The 18123-nt window shown below is 34.1% G+C and overlaps 1 protein-coding gene across 1 annotated transcript in view; it reads right to left on the bottom strand.

The window, feature by feature from the left end:
* The window catches only part of LOC127729744 (citron Rho-interacting kinase-like), a 71152-nt gene extending 53441 nt beyond the window's left edge, over nucleotides 1–17711 (bottom strand). The window contains 8 exon segments of the mRNA XM_052237613.1: nucleotides 409–562; nucleotides 1836–2048; nucleotides 2807–2900; nucleotides 4435–4530; nucleotides 6277–6425; nucleotides 11098–11273; nucleotides 11857–12061; nucleotides 17632–17711. Coding sequence (XP_052093573.1) covers nucleotides 409–562; nucleotides 1836–2048; nucleotides 2807–2900; nucleotides 4435–4530; nucleotides 6277–6425; nucleotides 11098–11273; nucleotides 11857–12058 — 1084 coding nt within the window. The 5' untranslated portion in view covers nucleotides 12059–12061; nucleotides 17632–17711.
* Nucleotides 17712–18123: the final 412 nt, after the last annotated feature.

The raw sequence follows: 18123 nt of genomic DNA, 5'->3' as shown, positions 1-18123 counted from the left end.
AGAGGTTAACATCTATTGATTAAACGCTTTGTAGGACTAGTTTTGACTTTTATGATGACTGACACTAGGTTTTTTTCCAGTGGCCAATATCACAAGAATACTAAGGGGTAAAACATATATAAATCAAATTTCAGGGAAATATTTGATTATCCTGGTTGATAAGACTGGATAATGAAGCATAAAATAGGGAGATGTTGTATGATTGCCAATGAGACAACTATCCACCAGAGTTCAAATGATGTGGATATAAGCAAAGTTTAACATGTAACAGATTTTTTCATAGTTATAACAGTCAACACCCCACCAGACCAACCTTTAGGTTCATATCTGACAGGTGAATATGCATTCATCTATATGTACCCTAGTTTTTTTCTGAATAAACCTTTTTATCAATACATTTTAACCTACCTTCTCTTAGTCTTTCCCAATTCAATCCTTTAAAGAAGTCATGTAAGAGTACACTTCTATAGCCAAATCTGTCTGATTTTTCTGTTAAAAGTTTTTTCATCAGATCAACAGCATGTTTAGATATTTTTACTTTCTCTGGAAAGGTCAAACATTCCTGCAAAGATATGGAAAATGAAATTGTTACTGTGGATTCATTTATTTTCGTGGATACCGATTTTTGTTGATTGAGGAAGATTGAATTTTTGCTGGATATTTGGTTTCTTGGCTTTGACCAAAATCTGCAAAGTCTATAAAAAATTTAAACTCCTTTGAACATTTAAATTTGTGATTAACCAGTATACCAAAATTGGTTCACCATGAAAAATGATGAATCCGCAGAATCAAAAATAACAAATGTTTTATAAAGAATAGAAATGGAGTAAATGTATCAATACACAGGTTAGAAAATGTTATCTTTCCATACTGAGTCTTTCATCCTTTAAATTTCTTCTTTCAATTTACAAAAATTTGTAATTCTTGTTTGCATTTACTGTTGTCAGTGTTTTTAGTATTATATTGGAACTTATATCATTTGTAACTTTTACATCTATTTTTTTTTTTTTTTGAGAAAATTGTTAATGGGTCAAGATAACATTTATTCCAGTTAATGGAATTTATTGGATAAGTAGTTATGCCTGGCATGAAAAAAAAGTGATCCTCAGAAAGAAATGAATGTTCTCGAACTTATGGTTTAACAAATGTAGACATAGTACATTTTGCTCGACTTTCTCTTTTAGTCCACAAAGAATGCTAAACCCAAACATTTGTGGACTATAAACAGCATGCTTTTTATATATGAATTATTCTTTAAGATTTGCAGTTTTCATTCACACTAGATTTTTTGTGTTATTATACTCAGTAAATACGTATACAGTCAGCATGGATCAACACCAAAATGGTTAGTGCACAAAAAATGTTGTAAATTATGATTGACAGATTGATTAATGTGTGATCAAGTTGCAAATATTGCATGCATATTTAGTCTAAAAACATGTGTTAGAATTGCCCTACTTTATACTAGCCAAATGTGCTATGGCAAGGTAAAGAAATAAACATATGGGGCAGTCTAGAGGCACTTTATTTAATATTTTTTTTAAAAAAACTTTGAGAAACATGATCTGAATCGACTAGGATTGCCAGTTTTCCAGCCAAGAGTGGGTGTTTTTTTTCAGGCATTCCTTCCTCCTCCATCAATAAAATTGACAGGCATGATATAGCTAAGAGTGTTGACAGTGGCATTAAACACCAACAATCCTTTAATCAATCACCAAAAAGTTGTTGGGATATAATCAAAATAGTGTTTTAGAGCCCTATGATTAATTTTGGTTTACCAAAATTTCTACGCACTATTTCTAAATCGTATAAATATGTCTGTTTGTATTACTGACCTTGAAGTTCATGATATTAGAATAGGTTATGACCATGGAGCCACTCTCATCAGTGAATGGTGTCTTCCCAAACAACATCTCATACATACAAACACCAAGTGACCACCAGTCAACCTCCACTCCATATCTGGAATCACTGCTATGGTTGTTCATAGAGGTCAAAAGTTCAGGAGACACATAGTCTGGGGTACCAACAGGCATCCTTGATGAAACCTAAAAATATAAATGCAATGAACCATGAAGAGCCACCGGAGCATGACAATAAATATTTTATAGTAAGCAAACAAAGTTGGCAACATGTATATGTAAAAGTGTAAAAGGTGTATTGATTCATGGATTTAATTTTGTGGATTCTGAGTGTATGTATTCATGATTTCAGACTTTTTCACACAATTAAAAATTTAACAATTAAGCAGCAACTATTTGATTAAACAGATACTCAGGGATATGATGATAGTTTTTTGTATTTTTCTGATGGCATAATTTCAATGTGGTAAAAATGCAGTTATAAAAATCCCAATTGTTTGTGGTAGTTGTTTGTAAAATAACCCCAATGTCTATTTCAAATAAATACTATAAATTTCACTTATTTCTTATCAAAGTTTTTTTATATGTTTCTAGTTACAGGAAATACATTAATTCAAAGAAAACACAAAAAATGTAAAAACAATCTGAGTAACTGCTCTTAATGTATATCCAAAAAAATTGAGAAATACACAGCGATATTTGTTTTAAAGAAGACACTGTATGCCTTTTTAATTAAAAGGGGCCATGTCCTGTTTTAACAATGTTATGCTGTAGGAGTAAGGACATTTCAGTAAAAAAAAAAGTTTAAAAAAAAAACGTATAAAATTTTCATCATACCTTTCATCCAAACAAATCTAATATAGTAAATCTGTCAGAGCCTTCCGACCCCTCAACCCACTTTTTTTCATTTTTTATCTGGCACAGCCCTTGGTAATGATACTAACCAACATATCTGCTGATAACTGGGCAGCTGATCCAAAATCTGCTAGCTTTACATGTCCTGTACTATCTAGTAGTATATTTTCTGGTTTAATGTCCCTTAAAAAAAAAGTTTAAAATGTATCAGAAAAAAAATGTGGATAGTGTCCACATGTGGACAGAGATGATGCCAAAGCTTGCATATAACCTTATAAAGGAACATAACTCAAGAACGGTAAAAGTTACGCTACCCAAATTTGTACTTGATCTGAGTTTTGTGATAATACGCATTGTATATAAGTTTTATAACATTTGGTTGAGACAAACTAAAGTTAGAGAACAGAAACGAAAAATTCAGCAATTTTTATGTTTATAAATGAACATAACTGAAAAATTCAGCAATTTTTATGTTTATAAATGGACATAACTCAAGAATGGTAAAAGTGTCGCCAACAAATTTCGTACTTAATCTGTATTATTTGGTAATAAGCATTGTGTATAGGTTTCATAATGTTTGGTTGGGGTAAACTTAAGTTACAGAATTGAAACTAAAAATTTTGCAATCTTTCGATTTATAATGGGCATAACTCAATAATGGTTAAAGTAACACTTCCCAAATTCAACTTGATCTGTGTTTTATCAGTGGAAGTCAAAATTAAACATTGCATTGTATAAAGCATTGATTGTAGTTGATTCAACTATAATCATGGACAAAGGAAGATAACTCCAATTTTAAAAATTACTCGATATTTAGAAGAAAATAAAAGTTTTGCAATTTTTCCATGTATAAAAGGGCACAACTCTAGAACGGTTAAAGTGACGCCACCAAAATTCAAACTTGATCTGTGTTATGTGGTAATAAGCATTGTGTATAAGTTTCATAACATTTGGTTGAGACAAACTTTTTAGAGAACGGAAACTAAAAATTTTGCAATTTTTCCATTCATAAAGGGGCATAACTCTAGAACGGTTAAAGTGACGCCACTAAAATTCAAACTTGATCTGTGTTTTGTGGTAATTAGCATTGTGTATAAGTTTCATAACATTTGGTTGAGGCAAACTCAAGTTAGAGAACGGAAACCAATTTTGGGACGTACGGACGTACCTACGTACAGTTGGACAAGGGTAAAACTGAATGAGTGGAATATGTGGAAAACTGAGTTTTCACTTTTTAATCCAGAATTTTTTTGCAAAAACCTCTCTAATTGCTTTTGAGTTTAATATGCAAGAATTAGTAACTTGTGCTTTCATTTTTTCTTCTAAATCTTGTCTTCACCTGTTTTAACTTTCCAAATTATGTTGAAAACTGAATTTTCTATTATTAATTCAGAATTTATTTGCCAAAAAGACAAGGATGCAAAAATTATCATTTCTTACAATAAAGTGTAATCTTAAGAAACCAATCTAACTGTTACTCACAAAACTTCTGTTCAACTCATAAGCTGAAGCAACAAAACCTAAAACAGCTGACTTTCATGCAAATGATGAGAGTAAAAAATAAATTGCAAAAACCTTCTTCTATTAAATGATATATCTTTTTTCACCATAAGAACATCTGGAATTTAGTAGCAAATTTACAAGAGTTACACTGGTAAGAACAATCTAATAACTATCAAGCCTTAGAATATCACAAACTTATGTGTAGAAATCTTACCTGTGTACATATCCCATGCAATGTAAAGCATGTATTGCCTGTGTCATTTCTCCTACATAAAATCTACACATTGATTCTTCAAATATATCATCATTCCTAAAAATTCAAACCAAACAAATTAACAATCAGTAATATCAGGATTTGTCAACAAAAGTAAGATATGATGTGCATACATGTACATGTTTAAAGTTAAACTGGAAGTAACTTGGAAGACATTTCAACAACAAACTAGAGGCTCTCAAGAGCCTGTGTCGCTCACCTGTATTTACTGATGCTTTGGAAATCATGTAAAATAAGGTTAAAATCATAATTAATAGTATTAGATATTAGATATTATAATGATATCTAAGATAATAACAAAAAACTGCAAAATTTTTGTAAAATTACTAACTCAGGGGCAGCAACCCAACAACGGGTTGTCGGATTCGTCTGAAAATTTCAGGGCAGATAAATCTAAATCTGATGAACATTTTTGCCACCTGTCAGATTTGCTTTAAATGCTTTAGTTTTAGAGATATAAACCAAAAACTGCATTTTACTCCTATGTTCTATTTTTAACCAAGTCATGATGGTTGGAAGGCAGGGTCATTGGACAAATTTTTTAAACTAGATACCCTAATAATGATTATGGCCAATTATGGTTAAATTTGTCTCAGTAGTTTCAGAGAAGAAGATTTTTGTAAAAGATTACAAAAATTTACAAAAAATTGTTAAAAATTGACTATTAAGGGCAATAACTCCTAAAGGGGTCGACTGACAATTTTGGTCATGACAACTTATTTGTAGATCTTACTTTGCTGAACATAATTGCTGTTTACATTTTATCTCTATCTATAATAATATTCAAGATAATAACCAAAAACTGCAAAATTTCTTTAAATTTACCAATTCAGGGGCAGCAACCCAACAACAGGTTGTCAGATTTGTCTGAAAATTTTAGGGCAGATAGATCTTGACCTGATAATCAGTTTAACCCGTGTCAGATTTACTCTAAATGCTTTGGTTTCAGAGATATAAGCCAAAATCTACATTTTACCCCTATGTTCTATTTTTAGCCATGGCGGCCATCTTGGTTGGTTGGCCGGGTCATCGGACACATTTTTTAAACAAGATACCCTAATGATGATTGTGGCCAAGTTTGGTTAAATTTGGCCCAGTGGTTTCAGAGGAGAAGATTTTTGTAAAAAGCTAACGCCGACGACGCCGCCGACGGACGCCGCCGACGGACGCCAAGTGATAAGAAAAGCTCACTTGGCCCTTCGGGCCAGGTGAGCTAAAAAGGACTCTAGATTTATGTTTTATATGATGTTCATCATACGAGTGTTGAAAACAATGATTAAAACAAAACACTTTTTTACTTTATGGGCATTTCCGAAATTGAATGTATGGGTGGGTAGAAAGGCACTACCCTCCCTCCTCTCCCCAAAGACCCCTATCCATACAATTTTAATTCAAATTTCAATGTGCTATTGTGGGAAACATATTTTGAACCCCACTATGCCTATAGTATTATCAACTGCCTTCCAACCCCCAATACAATTCATTTTGGAATAGCCCTCAATTAGATTGAAACATTCCTCTGCTCATGATTATATTCTAAAATATCATTAATTTATTTTTTTTAAATCTTTTTTTTTCAAGCAATTTTAAAAAGAAATATCCATATAAAATGTATACAGTGATTTGCAAAGGGTGTCTACTCTTATGGATTGTCCAAAACAATTATGACACGATTGTAATTGATGAAATGATTGCACTGGTAATGCCTTCTTACATGGTTAAATATTACAGCTGATAAAAGTATAAACAGGATTTCTTTCTATATTCATATCATAAGCAAACCTTGATAGTAAAGATAAAAGATCCCCTCCACCATGGAATTCCATCACTAAATATAAATTCTGAGCATCTTGGAAAGCAAAGTGTAGCTGTGTTATCCACTCAGATGTGGCCCTGGCCATAATGTCTCGTTCTTCTTCATAAAAAGTTATCTGCAATTAATAAGAAATGTGATATTTTTGAAAATAAAATACAATGTATAATAAATGAAAAGGACAGAAATATGCAACTTTATATAATACAGTGCATATTCTTTTTTCATAAGTTTAAAAAAAATCATAGTATTACAGCTCAATTTGCAAATTCATAAGCAGTATATCTAATTGACAAGGATTGTTAGATTTCCTGTCGAAGATAGGTGGTATTCACCAATGAAAACTGGCCAAAATGATATAACCAAGTGCTAAAAGTGGTGTTAAAAACCAACAATCAATCAATCAGAAATGGTTTCCATGAACTGATTGCAGTATGTAACTGTCAACAAACGAACAGAATTAATCATACTATGTTGATATCCAACAATAAACTAAGATAAGAAGCTCTTTTCACAAAAAAAATATTACAAATTGTAAGTTATACTGTATGTTCATAACTTACAAGTAGTTCTATTAAAAAATTTTGTGAAAAGAGCCTCAGATAATATTAAAACAAGAGTGCACACGCTGAAATGTCTCGCCTTCTTTACTAATCATTGATATTATGTTGATAGTCCTAAATATAAAGCTTTATTACAACTGTCACATAAACTTAACATTAACCAGGTAAACTAAACATTGACCAATGAACCATGAAAATGAGGTCAAGGTCAGATGAACCATGCTAGGCAGGCATGTACAGCTAACAATTCTTCCATACAACAAATAGAGTTGACCTATTGCTTATAGTTTAAGAAAAACAGACCAAAACACAAAAACTTAACACTGAGCAATGAACCTTGAAAATGAGGTCAAGGTCAAATAAAACCTGCGTGACTGCCAAAAAGATCATAAAATATTTCCACACACCAAATATAGTTGAACTATTGCATATAGTATAAGAAAAACAGACCAAAACACAAAAACTTAACTATAACCACTGAACCATGAAAATGAGGTCAAGGTCAGATGACACCTGCCAGTTGGACATGTACACCTTACAGTCCTTCCATACACCGAATATACTAGACCTATTGCTTATAGTATCTGAGATATGGACTTGACCACCAAAACTTAACCTTGTTCACTGATCCATGAAATGAGGTCGAGGTCAAGTGAAAACTGTCTGACGGGCATGAGGACCTTGCAAGGTACGCACATACCAAATATAGTTGAACTATTGCACATAGTATTAGAAAAAAAGACCAAAATTCAAAAACTTAACTTTGACCACTGAACCATAAAAATAAGGTCAAGGTCAGATGACACCTGCCCGCTAGACATGTACACCTTACAATCATTCCATACACCAAATATAGTAGACCTATGGCATACAGTATAAGAAAAACAGACCAAAACACAAAAACTTAACTATAACCACTGAACCATGAAAATGAGGTCAAGGTCAGATGACACCTGCCAGTTGGACATGTACACCTTACAGTCCTTCCATACACCGAATATACTAGACCTATTGCTTATAGTATCTGAGATATGGACTTGACCACCAAAACTTAACCTTGTTCATTGATCCATGAAATGAGGTCGAGGTCAAGTGAAAACTGTCTGACGGGCATGAGGACCTTGCAAGGTACGCACATACCAAATATAGTTGAACTATTGCACATAGTATTAGAAAAAAAGACCAAAACTCAAAAACTTAACTTTGACCACTGAACCATGAAAATGAGGTCAAGGTCAGATGACACCTGCCCCCTAGACATGTACACCTTACAATCATTCCATACACCAAATATAGTAGACCTATGGCATACAGTATAAGAAATACAGACCAAAACACAAAAACTTAACTATAACCACTGAACCATGAAAATGAGGCCAAGGTCAGATGACACCTGCCAGTTGGACATGTACACCTTACAGTCCTTCCATACACCGAATATACTAGATCTATTGCTTATAGTATCTGAGATATGGACTTGACCACCAAAACTTAACCTTGTTCACTGATCCATGAAATGAGGTCGCGGTCAAGTGAAAACTGTCTGACGGGCATGAGGACCTTGCAAGGTACGCACATACCAAATATAGTTATCTTATTACTTATAATAAGAGAGAATCTAACATTACAAAAAATCTTAACTTTTTTTTCAAGTAGTCACTGAACCATGAAAATGAGGTCAAGGACATTGGACATGTGACTGACGGAAACTTCGTAACATGAGGCATCCATATACAAAGTATGAAGCATCCAGACCTTCCACCTTCTAAAATATAAAGCTTTTAAGAAGTTAGCTAACGCCGCCGCCGGATCGCTATCCCTATGTCGAGCTTTCTGCGACAAAAGTCGCAGGCTCGACAAAAAATTACAACTCAGATACCTTCAACCATAACAAACACAATATGAAGATGCAACTACATATATGTGCTCTGTCAAAAGAAGTCATGCTTTTGGAAATTGCATTATCTGAAGCAATGTGAAGTTTTCTATTTAAGAATGAATTTAATTTAAAGAATCAAAAGTTGCTTTAGATTTTACTGTCATGACTGTGGAATAGTCCTAAATAGTTTTTTAAATAAACTGCACTTAGTCAATGATCTATTTATGAGAACAGAAGTCCTTGTTTTATATGTGCAGTGATGATTTTGTAGCTTTGTGGGTCACTTTATTTGGTTCATTTATTTATTTCATTATTAGTATTTTTAATTATTTTCCCAGAAAGATTTATTATTATTTTATTACTTTCTGATTTTTTTTTCATTCATTAAATTTTAGTGACGTAACGAACCTCGCATTAGCCTTCAAAATATTTTTCCTTTCTCAACCAATCAGAGAGCTCAATTGAATTCCCGGGGAAAATTAGCTCGTGCAGTGATTGTCTTCTGGTAATCATTCCCAGCTCAGATTCACAGGGGTGTAGACATAAGTTAAAGAGTGAATTTTCAACCATGTGCGCGATTTTTTGGAAGTGGTCTCGGTGAGGAATCTCGCACTATTTAATATGCTATAACTAGTGTATTGAAGAAAATGTGTATTACAGTATTTTTTAGGTAAGAAGTTCCCCTTCCTATTTATGTATATATTTTGATTGACTAAAACTGGCTAGTTTTTGATCAGGGTTTGCATTGGATATTTAGCGGAAACTTAGAATATTTACGCATTGAGGCGTAATTTATTTAGAAAGCAGTTCGCTGGTTAAATGAGTTGAGTTTTTGTATAGTTCTTTGGACTGAATAAAAGTTGTCAGTTTGCGAAAAACGAGATTCGATTAACTGTTCAGCTAGTCAGTTGTTAAGGTTAAAGTTATTTATAGATCGCTGGTTAAAGAAAGTAAAAGTTCGGGGTCATTATTTGTTGACATTCCCGTGCGTGTCTTAAATCTATGACTTGAACTTAAAAGTCGGTAAAATTAAGAATTGAAGCACTAACTAGCGAGTTCTAAATGCAAGCCCTGAGCAGAACGGCAGAGTGAGTCGTTAGAGAGAAATTCTAGATACTAAAACATTATATTTCTTGGTCTAGGAAACTATTATAGAGACTGCAGAATTAGACCATTGACTCTCCAAAACTGTAACAAATTAAATGTGCAGCTGATTCATATATGTCTTGTTTAATAAATGTTGTACTTTACTGAATTATTTTATTACAGAGAAACGCCTTGTCCCTTGCCTGAATTGGTCTTTTGATTAAAAATTAATCCCGGTTACTTCCCTTTGTATTGGTATCAACCTAGATCTCGACCCCTTTCGATGAGCCTGCGTTTCAGTGTTTCCTGATTACAGACCGTTTTTGAGAAAGCATATTCTGGACAGAACGAGTCTTATTTTGTTTTAACTTCCCTTCAGTAGTTTATTTTTTTGGTTCTTGTTAATTGTATATTGGTGGAAATAGAGAACTAGTTTTCGAAAGTCTTATGACTTATCTTTACATTTGTGGTGCCGTGCTTGAAACGTCCAAAATTGTTAGGTCGGGCTAGTTACTTTTGGTCCGTCAGTCTGTTGCCCCTTTATTCATTGTTTAACCCCAGGCTTATTTATAGTGTTTTAGTTTTTACCCTAGCACATACAAAAGTCTATACTGTAGTATTAGTGTGGGATTGTACATATTTGAGTGGAAATATACTGAGAGATTCAGATAAAGGTGTTGTTTATTTCTGGACTACTACCAGAACGACTGAGTTTGGGATTGAGATTTCTCTTGTAAACCGATACCGCCAGATCCTTGTATATCTGGTGACTATCCAGATTATTATTCCTGTTGGTCTCTATAGTCCAATACTATGGTAGCCTGATTACGGTCAAGGTCAAAGGTTAGGGCTTGTTGGGCCATAAGAGCAGTCTAGGTCCTCTTTGTCCACCATTGGAGAAAGATTCTAGAAGACACTCCTGACTGAATCTCGAAGAGTACTGAACTTCAGACACATTTAGTTCCAGAACACACATTTTAAATCACTTATAAACTGGTGGCATGGACCGGTAAAAATAATACCTAATAAAACTTTGAAATATACCGGTCGGGCATAACTATAATAGAAGTCCTAAAGCGAAAGCATAGACCGAACCCTACCCTAGATTTAGACTAAAGGAAACAGTTGGGTTGCTGTCTAGTAGATATTAAGTTAAGGTCGCGTATATCAATTTGATATAATATCACAGTCAAAATACCTAAATACCTAAATACCACAAGATTTCATGTGTTATTTCTTATTTTTCTAGGTGTGTAATGTACCTCCTGTTGTGCCAGTGTCTCGTGTTTATGTAAAATTTTCATAGCGTATACTGTGCTTGTCACTTTATCTCGAACTACTTGTACTTCCCCGAAATGGCCTCGTCCAATCACATCTTTCACCTCAAAGTCTGCCATTTTCATTCTTATCTTTCTCAGTTCCTTAACTGTTGATTCATCTATAAAATGTAATCACAAATAAAATAGATCTTGAAAAAGTTCAATGACATCATTTTCATGTTAAACAATTTTTGTTTAATTTCCAGTATAAAAATAAAGTTTGGACCTAGGAAAGGGGAAAAAGAAAAAAATGCTTAATTAGCCATTTCAAATTACAAATGATAACAAAGTAGTACTGTAAACCAACTAATTTTCGTGACTTTCGTGAGTAGAAAAATATTGTGAATATAAATCGTCGCGAATATGTAAAACTTGCATCTTTCCTTATTCAACTACATGAAGTAAATAGAAAAGTGCGAAATCAAATAGCCACGAAGTGGACTAGAGAGGGTAAAACGCGAAAATAAGTCGGTTTACAGTATGTCTGTAGGACAAAAGCATCCTGCCTTCATGAACATTCATACATCAAAATTTTCTGATACTCTTTTCATTGGAAAAGAAGGAAAAGTTTTAAATGGAGAACTTAAATAGCTTGACAGACATGGATACCACTATTGGCTCCTTTCACTCTCATGGTTGTGAATACAAAAACTTAACACTGATTTATCATGTACAAATAATTTGCATTCTACCAAAACCTACATTTTTTCACAAAAGCTGCTACATGTTTATTTTTCATTAGATTGTCATGACTACACTCATCAAATAACACTAGCAAACTATCCATTAATCCATCTCTTGTCAATAAAGATGTATGAACATCATCAGTCTCCACTTGTCCTTTAACAAAGCCATCCAACACCTGTATTCTGTTGGTGATAGATTCCATTCTTAAGTCCCCCATGGCCTGAAAAGAATAATATACACTTGTATAATGACATCCTTCAATCAGACACATAACTACTGAACATTCAGCAAGTAAATATGTAATTTAGTCCCAGATTGTTCCAATGACTGATAGTCTTTAGTGTTTCCTGCAGCTTTTGAAAAGGGCAGGTTATTTTTTTTCTCAGAGGGCACTCTTAGCGCGATAAGCTGTACTTAAAGGGCACCCTTTGCACGGAGGACTATACTTTTGGGGCACTCTTTTCACAGAAGTAAAGGCACTGTAATGGATGGTGATTTGATCAAATATATCACTGTTTCATATTCATTGGTAAGAAATAAAGATATGTACATGTATATAAGGTTGTTAATTTAATTCCTTTTTGTAATAAAATTCTCACTTCTAGACTCCGCTAATAGAATCTTGATCATTTTCATTGTGCAACTGCCTCATTTCAATCAATAACTCCAGTTATAAACTTTAATACTGGATCACTGTGACTGATTGTCCAAGGATGTGTTGTGAAAGTGGACTTTGAATGACCAAGAGCATATGCAATGCATTGCTTTTAAGATGCACAAAAGAAGTGCCAAATACCTTTTGGACTCGCATTTTTAAACCACTCAAAGCTACCTTGGCTCATGACTAAAAATAGTTTTATGATATTCAAAGATTTGTATAGCAAGACTTACTATACATATTCTTCTGCATTTCATCTTTTTTCAATCTGTGTTTTTTTTTTATTGAAACATTGTTGATTTTTTGTATACTATTCAAAACTATATCAGCTATATTCTCAACTTTAATTTTATTAAGATAACAACAGTATGAAAGCCGTAGTAAATTCACACCCAATCCGACGTCTCGACCGACCGAATAGTATATGTAGAAAATATAAACAAACATTGGATTGTTTACGAGAATTATCAGTGGTAAGGTTCATCCCATGCATCGTCAAATTATAACTTAAAACGATGGCCTGGCCCCTTTTTAATTTCATAGAAGTATAAATCGATGTTGTCCCTATTAGATTCAATCGTGAATCATATGTGTAATATGTCGCTTCAAAACTGTTAAACCATTTCAAAATTCAATAAAATGTCAGCCATTAAATTTTGATTTTTTGTTCCATGGGAAATAACTCGAAATGGTCTTGCTAAAACTTGTAAAAGATGAATTGCAGAACCAATATTACATTACAGGCGTTCTAAAATACGACGGAAAAAGGGCATGGCGCCATACCACGCCACAACATCCTGCAGGAAACAGTACCTCTTTTAGGACTGTTGTGGCCTTGGGAAGTCAAAGCACAGTCCAAATAGTAAACCTGGAAATTGCCCACCAAGACCTTGGGACAGCAAGTTTCTATTTTGAATTGTAAAAGATCCATTTTGAAGTTGATAAATCATAAAAGATTCAATTCATTTTTCCTTTTTTTCCACAAATATGTAACTTTTATTCATGAACCTTTGAAGCACAAATGAAAGCTTTATTTTCATCAACCCACCATTTTCAGCGTCATACTTTAACTTTGAAAAAGAAATTGTGACTCGTGTTATTTCCTCATAGCACATGTATAAGTGTACATACATTTGTTGTACATGTACATGTAGATAAGGCACAAAATGAGCACCAGATTTAAGTTTTTCCATTAATAAAATGGTTACAGTTCGGGAATCGCCACACTTGAAATTCCTCTCCGCCACCTTTGATTTTCATGCACCACACGTAACTTGTCGTCCGCCACGCTTCAAAAATCAATAGATTGTAGTAAATGCCGAATACCTCTAACCCAATTATCATGTCAGTGGCAAATTTAAGCAATCAAAATTATTAGTATATAATGGTGTGACTCCAGGAATGTTTATATGATTGTATCATTTACCTTGTCATGCATTACCATCAGAAGACTAGACCTTGGTCAGCTGAATGAAGGCACAGGTAGCAGACAACTTAACAAGACATCTTAGATATATTTTAGTCCTTACCTCAAAATGACAATTGTGCTTACTGCATGTATGTTATGTGCTGTTATATTTTGTTATCATAGATATATATATATTTATTAATTTAATAAGATGTATTAAAAGTATTTTGTCTGTCTAATTTATGCCCAAGGAGGAATGCTAACAAAGGCGACACCATCTCTGTTAACATCTCTCCCCCACCCTTGATTTTCTTTTTGTGGAGAACCCTGCAGATGGTTATGGTGGTTACATACAGTTAACTTTTGTTATAATAATTACATACAGTTAACTTTTGTTATACACATTTAATAATTAAAGAACACATACCTACCAACTGTCATTATTTGTGGGGGATTTCCCTCATGGACCGGGCTCCCTATTGGAAATTTTTAAAGAGCAATTTTGTCCACAATTTAAAACAAAACAATCAATTTTACCATGGTATATGATTGTTAAAGTATGAAGAAGCAAATAAACATCATTACAATAAATTTGAAGGCCCATTTAAAGGTTTTTTGGGACAAGGAGCCATCTTGCACCCTAAACCCCCATGGGCATTTTGAAATGTTGGCAGGTATGAGAACATTACATACAGATACAACGATCTAAGACCAAAATATCAATCCCTGTCCCATTTTCATCTGGAGTTATTTTAGCCTTATCAAGCTAAGCAAGAGTTGTATCCTTTGGTTTGTCAAATTTCCGAAATTGGTTTTCAAGTTAAACTACAGGCATCTCGAAATATTACTCTGTTTCAGCTGACTTCAAGATATGGAGAGTCGACTGTAGATGGCAAATGTATAATACTATTAATCCTGAAGGTTTCCTGAAGTCATGACAAATAAAATTATATATCATACTAATGACAGTTATCATTACATATAGAATAAAAAGTGTACAATGGTTACATGCAAGGGAAAATCTGGGTATGTACGAGGGTATGAATGCCCTTTACCGTCAGGCGTCAAACGGTCATTTTCGGCTACCGTTAGCGTCAAATCTGTTAAAATTTTTCCGTCAAATTATCCTTATCGTGATTTGTCAGAGGTCTCAAATAATTATTGTTACCGTTATTTTTGGAAAAAAATTAATGTGATTCGTCAAAATCAGTCGATTTTTTTTATCGTCTTGAAGAAATTCTTCATTTTATCATCATGCACCAAAAGTTACCGTTAATTTCATTTGGCAAGATTTTTTACCGTTATTCGTCATGAAGGTACCCCTATTACCACCCTCATGTACATGTATCTATAACAACCAGCAGTTTCATGTGCGTATCATTGTAGCCAGACTAAGGAGGGTTATCTGGTGCACATTTTAAGCCTTACATCTAGGACTTAATTATTACTTTAAATTTTAGTGTAACAGTTTATATGTGCAATTTTCTGGCCTGATAGAACAGAAATTGTAAGAATTTCATTCATTCACCTCAGGAAAATGATAAGTAGAAAAAATAAATTATATTATAAAATGAAACAAAACATCAAGTATGCAGACAAGTACAAACATCTGAAAAAACAAGTACAAAAAGAACAGAGGGAAGCATATTGGGGTTATATTGAAAAAATGATATTGGATCTACCCATAAATGAACCGGACCAACCATGTAACAATCAGTCAAAACCTAAAAAACTGTTCTCCTTTATAAAATCACTGCGCACAGATAACACCGGTGTAGCTCCTTTGAAAAAAGAAGGACAGTTAATAGCAGACACAAAGCAAAAGGCAGACATCCTCAACACACAGTTCCAATCAGTGTTTACAACCGAATCAAATAACAGCATTCCAGACAAAGGTCCAAGCTCACACCCCACAATAACACCACTAGAAATATCACTACCAGGTGTCAAGAAACTTCTACTCAACATAAACCCACATAAGGCAACTGGCCCAGATAACATCAGTGGCAGAATATTAAAAGAACTCAAAGATCAAACAGCTCCAATTCTTACACTAATCTTCAAAACATCACTTGAAACTGGCATAACACCAACAGACTGGAAACATGCCAATGTGGCACCAGTATTTAAAAAAGGGGAAAAATACAAGCCAGAAAATTACCGCCCAATATCATTGACATGTATTTCCTGTAAACTTATGGAGCATATCATCACCAAACACATCATCAACCACCTTGAAAAGAACAATATACTGTATGACCTCCAGCATGGCTTCCGTCAGTCACGATCATGTGAAACCCAACTCATTTCATTCATCCAAGAGCTTGCAGCAAATAACAACAACAACACACAAACAGACTTAATTATAATGGACTTTGCCAAAGCATTTGACAAAGTCCCTCATAAAAGACTTCTCTATAAACTGAACTACTATGGTATTCAAAATGAAACACTAAACTGGGTCTCTGCCTTCTTAAATGACAGAACACAAACAGTTGTCCTGGATGGAGAGTCATCTGACCTGGCTCCAGTCACCTCAGGTGTCCCTCAAGGCACAGTTCTGGGCCCAGTATTATTCTTGGTATACATCAACGACCTACCAGAATACTTACAATCCAGTAAGCTCAGACTGTTTGCCGATGACAGTATCATCTACAAAACCATCAAATCTCAAAGTAACTGTGATGAACTCCAGTTAGATTTAGATGCAGCTGCTAGGTGGGAACAAGACTGGTTGATGGCTTTCCATCCAGACAAATGCACAGTCCTCACAGTATCACAAAAGAAAAAACAGTTTAAACATGACTATATCCTTCACAATCACAAACTTGAACTAGTCTCTTCAGCTAAATATCTGGCATTACACTTCAAGCAAACTTAAAATGGTCAAAACATACAGACAACATCATAGCTAATGGAAACAAATCTTTGGGCTTCTTAAAAAGAAATTTAAAAACATCATGTCAGAACATCAAAACCCAGGCATATCTGGCACTAGTTCGTCCTAAGCTTGAATACTCATGTTCAGTATGGGACCCTCACACAGCTGAACAAACCTCTAAAATTGAGATGGTCCAAAGACGAGCTGCCAGATATGTCTGTAACAGGTACCATAACATCAGTAGTCCTACAGACATGATAAACTCACTAAACTGGCCCACGCTACAAGAAAGAAGACTACGCACAAGATTGATAATGTTCTACAAAATAGTACATCAAATCGTAGCAATCCCATCTGCTATTCTCATACCATCAGACAGTAGAACCCGCAAAAACCATAGTTTCACTTTCAGACACATTTCTACTAAAAAAGATACATATAAATTTTCATTTTTTCCGTACACCATTACTCAGTGGAATTTACTACCAGTCCACACAGTCGCTGTAACCACAGTCGACACTTTCAGAGAACAGCTTACACCAACTGTTCTCCACAAATTCATTTAACTCATTATTAGCCTATGTACATAGTTTTAATTACAATTTAAAATGCTCACGCACTCCAAATTCATTTTCAATTATTTTTGTGTTTTTGTAAATATATATATAGGCCACGCAGCGCAAAACAGTATATAATCTTCAGATATTGAAGGACTACTGAAAACCGAAAGAAGAAGAAGATGATATTGACTCTCTGCATACACCTGATGAATATCTCTTTTTATCAAAACACTAGACATTATAACAATATCTTCGGGTGGCGGTTTATTATCTGCTTACTTACTGTTAATGGAAGGAATGTGTCACAGTTTCATTTTTTGTTTATAATGTTATTGTAATCGAGCGCCATTCATTTTCAAAAATACAGCGCCATCTGTGGAGAAAATATTCATTTCGTACCATGATTATTTCGTCCTATTCTATTTCGTACCCTATGGATTTCGTCCAATGACCATTTCGTATTATCCTCTAAACCATAATCTAATGTACGACCTTTTACTTTTTATACCAGCTTTGAGGTAAGGTGATGTCATGCATTTGAATGTTATGAATTTATCATGAATTTTGGAAGGACAAATCGTCCCACTACCAACTTGCCTCCACATTCAACGACTCGTCCACGTTTTGAACCAACTCGTCTCCACTTGGAAAATTACTCGCTCCAACTCGCCCCGCCAAATAGAAGACATAGATTTACTTTTCAACCCAACAACACCAAAATTAAATATTTGTGTAGAAATGTATATACGCGAGTGTGGGTGGTAATAGTGTGTGT

The sequence above is a fragment of the Mytilus californianus genome, unplaced genomic scaffold, assembly GCF_021869535.1.
Source record: "Mytilus californianus isolate M0D057914Y unplaced genomic scaffold, xbMytCali1.0.p SCAF_2, whole genome shotgun sequence".
Classification (NCBI taxonomy): domain Eukaryota; kingdom Metazoa; phylum Mollusca; class Bivalvia; order Mytilida; family Mytilidae; genus Mytilus; species Mytilus californianus.
This window is presented reverse-complemented; position numbering and strand designations above follow the sequence as displayed.